This window comes from Apium graveolens, chromosome 1 (genome assembly GCF_009905375.1).
Source record: "Apium graveolens cultivar Ventura chromosome 1, ASM990537v1, whole genome shotgun sequence".
NCBI classification, from domain to species: domain Eukaryota; kingdom Viridiplantae; phylum Streptophyta; class Magnoliopsida; order Apiales; family Apiaceae; genus Apium; species Apium graveolens.
The window spans coordinates 109,792,730-109,797,200 of NC_133647.1; the positions used below are offsets into that span (position 1 = coordinate 109,792,730).

The 4,471-nt window shown below is 36.0% G+C and overlaps 1 protein-coding gene across 1 annotated transcript; it reads right to left on the minus strand.

Moving 5' to 3' along the window:
* Nucleotides 1–327: 327 nt before the first annotated feature.
* Nucleotides 328–1,050, minus strand: LOC141698949 (zinc finger BED domain-containing protein DAYSLEEPER-like). The gene has a single exon (XM_074503482.1). It carries the CDS (start codon nucleotides 1,048–1,050, stop codon nucleotides 328–330), a length of 723 nt encoding a protein of 240 aa, XP_074359583.1.
* Between the last annotated feature and the right edge of the window lie 3,421 nt (nucleotides 1,051–4,471).

A 4,471-nucleotide genomic window follows, 5' to 3' on the forward strand; every position in this document is an offset into this window, starting at 1 on the left:
GCCAGTTTTAAATAAAAAATTTGACCGAAATCGGTTAAATTTAGGAGCCCCAAATAAATTACTTTGCGGGAATATTCCCTTCAATTTTTATTGGGGCTAGATTCGACCGAAAATTTTTTTGGTTGAATTTAGGGGCTAAATTCGACCGTTTTAATTTCGACTGTTTTAATTTCGACCATTTTCGGTTAAAATTAGTTGTAAATACGTCTGTTTAAATACGACCATTTGAATTCGACCGAGGCCGGTCGAATTTAACCATGTCTAAAGGATTCGACCGCTTGCGGTCGAATTTAACACCGGTCAAATTTAAATCAGTTGTATTTAGCCTTATTTTCTTGTAGTGACCGGATATTTAGTTGAACTCATTTTCCACCAAACTAAGATATCAAAATCCTTGTTTTTTCTATCCTCGTTACGCTCCATAAGATACCTATCGAGCTCATTTTTTGTATCCAAAGCCTCATCTTCATCACATTCCTTATCAAATTCAGATTCAAACAGATTAAAGGAATCGTCATCATCAGAATCAAGCATGGTGCTTTTGTCAAGATTAGTTGGTCCCCCTTGAGGAGTGACATCTTCAGAATTTTTTAACTTGATTTCATTAGAATAATGACTCATCAACTTTGACAAACACTCATTCAAGGAAGATACTATAGCATTAACATCATCGTCGCCATATAGCTTCCTCAAGCAGCAAGTTACAAATTTCAGTTTATACCTCGGATCCAGTACCACTGCTACATAAAGCAATATATTTTGCTTTTCAATATTGCCCCAGTACTTATCATATTTCAGTTTCATCTTTAAAGCCATATCCTTCAAATTTAATTTGTCACTTGAGCTCCACTTCAAAAGCTTTCCGCGTACAACAAACACTTCATGAAAATAAGAATTAGAAGTGACAAATAAAGATGCACTGAATTTAAGAGTAGCCTCATAAAATACTTTTAAAAATCTGCAGAAAAAGACACAATTTTCCCAATCTTTTGAACCTGGTGGCCCTATCAAACTCTTTCCATTCTTATCCTTGTCAACAAAAGATTGCATATATATCTCCAGCAAGACTATCTTTTATATTAGGAAGACAATCGGTATGACAATCAATAGTCATACTGAATGTCATGCTAGTTCATTTGGATTGTCTTGCCGAAAGTCCTACCAGTTCAAATGGATTGTCATGCCATTTCATTTGATTGTCTTGCCGAAAGTCCTACCAGTTCAAATGGATTGTCATGCCAGTTCATTTGATTGTCTTGCCGAAAGTCTTGCTGATTCAATTGGATTGTTTTGTTTACTTAAACAATAAAAAGCAGATCATTTTCAGAAGAACACACAGCATTGAATATTCAACAGCAGAACACAGAACAAAAGAAACCTGCAGAGAAATTATTCCAAATTTACGGATCATTTATTTCTAGTATTTATTGTTAAATCCAATCCACTAGAAATACTTTTCTTGTTCTTGTGTAACTATCTAGCGGATCGAAATCCCTACAACTTAATCTCAAATCTCTTTTAGCATTTGATCTTTTTATTGCAAAAATAGAAAAAGTTCATGTCGAATTTATTCTAGATTTGTAATAATTTATTTGAGATTAATCCCTTGTAAACGATACCGTTATTGTAATACCTTTCAAGTTTAATAATAATTTTATTTAACTTGAATTTTGTTTCACCTTTTTTATTCCACATTTTATTCGATTAAACGGCATTGTTTGTATTCAACCCCCCTTCTACAAACATATTGGGACCTAACAATTGGTATCAGAGCCTTCTGATTAACGTACAAATCAAGATCCTAAACTTTTATGTTTCTTTCACTCCTTGAATTTTTTATTCACTCAAAAAATTCATAATGACTACACAAAAAGTTGGAACCGTTAAAATTCCACTATTCGATAAAGAAAATTATGTTATGTGGAAGAAGAAGATGCTATTGTTTTTACAAGTTGCAAATTCCAAATATCTGGAAGTGTTAAAGAAGGGTCCTAAAATTCCGATGGTTATTGAACTAGAGGTAATAGAAAATGATGTGGTGATTACCAAAGCAAGAACTTATGTGAAAGATCCTGAGGATTTTTCTCCTGCTGAAAAAGAAGAAGCCTCCCTGGATGCTAGCCTTCAATTAATTTTAGTAGATTCCCTTGATCCCTTGATGAATAGACATGTGATGAACTGTAAAGATTCCAAACATATCTGGGAAACTATTGAGGTTATTAATGAAGGCACAGAGGAAGTTAGGGAGAACAAATTAGAAATCCTAACCTCTGAGTATGAATACTTTAAATCCAATCCAGGAGAAGGAATCACTGAAGTGTTTGAGAGGTACAATGCATTGATCAACAACCTGAACATTAATGGTAAATACTATTCCATCAGGGAGGTCAACAAAAAGTTCCTTTTAACACTGCCAACTCATCTCGAACATAGAATCACTGCCATAAGAGAAGCAAGAGATCTGAGTGAGATTTCTTTGGAAAGGCTCTATGGTGTATTAAAGACTTATGAGTTGGAGCAGATTCAGCAGAAGGAAGTTTATGGGAAAGGAAGAGTGGTCAGCACGTCTACTGCTCTAGTAGCTGATGAACAACAACAACAACCACAATATCAACAACAATCTCAACAGTCAGAAAGAATGGTACATTCTTCCAAGGTTGAAGAAAATGTGATAGTAGCGGAATTTGATCCTCCTACTACAAATCAATCAGGAGATGATTTTTATTCCTTGAAAGAACTGGAGCAATTGGAGGATGAGTCAATGGCCCTGATTGTCAAGAGATTCTCAAATGTCAGATTCAAAAGGAATCCCAAGTTCAAGTACAAGTCCAACTACAACAGATTCCAGAAAGGTGGATCTTCATCCTCTAACACCAGCAGTGGTGGGTATAAAACAGGGATGGTTGATCGACGCACCATTCGATGCTTCATCTACAATGAGTTGGGACACTTTGCCACAGAATGCAGGAAGCCAAAACAAGTTAGGAAGAACTCTTACGATTCTAATCAGAAGAGTAAATCTGAATGGGCTTACCTGGCAAAGGGAAGAAGCTGGGATGATACTGACAGTGAAGATGAAGAAGTTGGGAATCTTGCACTCATGGCTAGTGATGCGAACACCTCATCATCAAGAAAAGAGGTAAAATTTACTAATGCTGAATTAGTTTATCATCTAGGAGGTTCCTTAGATTGTGCTCGTTGTGATAATGAATTGTTAAATCAACAAATCAAAGACCTTGAGAAAGAGGTCAATGAATTAAGACTTGTGCACATTAATCAAGATAAATTAAAAGAACAATTATCTTTTCTAGAGAATAGAGTTGACTGTTATAGACAACTCGAAACTATTCTCAAAGACAAGATCACCGGTCTTGAGGCTAAGGTTAAAGCTTACTTTAATTCTTGTTCGAAGTCCAAAGAGTTTTATAATAAGCAAGCTGTTAATCAAACATCTGGAATAGGTTATGATTACAATATTGCTATTGGAAAATTAGGCATAAACTCCCCTCCTCATGTCTGTGCTAAAGGCAGGGAAGTACCACATGTGCTTAAGGGTGTTGATGAACCCCTCTATAAAGAATCAATTGCCGAACCATTTGATGAGACCTCATTTATTATTCAAGAAGAAATCCGTGTTGAAGATCATGCTAATGAGAAAGCTGCCTCCAAGTCAAGTGTGTCAAAGGTTCCAGTCAAAATTGTGAAAGCAACTGAGACTAACTCAGACACACATGAGTTGGATAACACAAATGCCATGTCTACCATGCATAAGTTGCCTATTGTTAATCCCTCTCATAAAGCATGTGGTGTTCCTGATTGTATGTCTTGTGCTTTTAATTTGATGTATGCTTATTTTAATGGTAAGCATGTTTCTAATGATAAGACTACTCCTCCTCAGCATGAGAATAATAGAAAGCATGATAGGTCTAAGACTGTTAGTCCTCCTAAAGCTAGAAAGGAGACATTTGTGCCTAAGCCTAAACAAAAATTTGTCAAGGCTGTTCACAAGATCAAATGTCCAGTCATTGAGAAAGTTGAGAACATTAAAATTAAGAATGTTGTTTTGCCTGATAAAGGCCAATTTTACAAGTATGCCGGACCCAGCCAAGCTTGGGTTCTGAAGAAGGTCTAATCCATTTGTATTGTAGGGCATTAAACAGGTACAACCGGTAGTGTGGATTCTTGACAGCGGATCGTCAAGACATATGACGGGAGATTGAGCCCTGCTATCAAATATGATTGAGAAAGCTGGCCCAGTGGTTACCTTTGGAGATAACAACAAAGGTTTAACTGAGGGATATGGCTGTTTGCTAGCTGGAAATGTTATCATTGAAAATATGTATGTTGTGCAAGGACTTGAACACAATCTACTTAGCATTAGTCAGTTCTGTGACAACAGCTACAATGTTTTATTTGACAAGCTGAAGTGTCATATTCTCCACAAGAAAAGTGAAAAACCCTCCTTGATGGG

Bases quoted from the DNA above. Each gene is read 5' to 3' on its own strand.
- LOC141698949 (XM_074503482.1), bottom strand. From the start codon at position 1,050: ATGCAATCTTTTGTTGACAAGGATAAGAATGGAAAGAGTTTGATAGGG.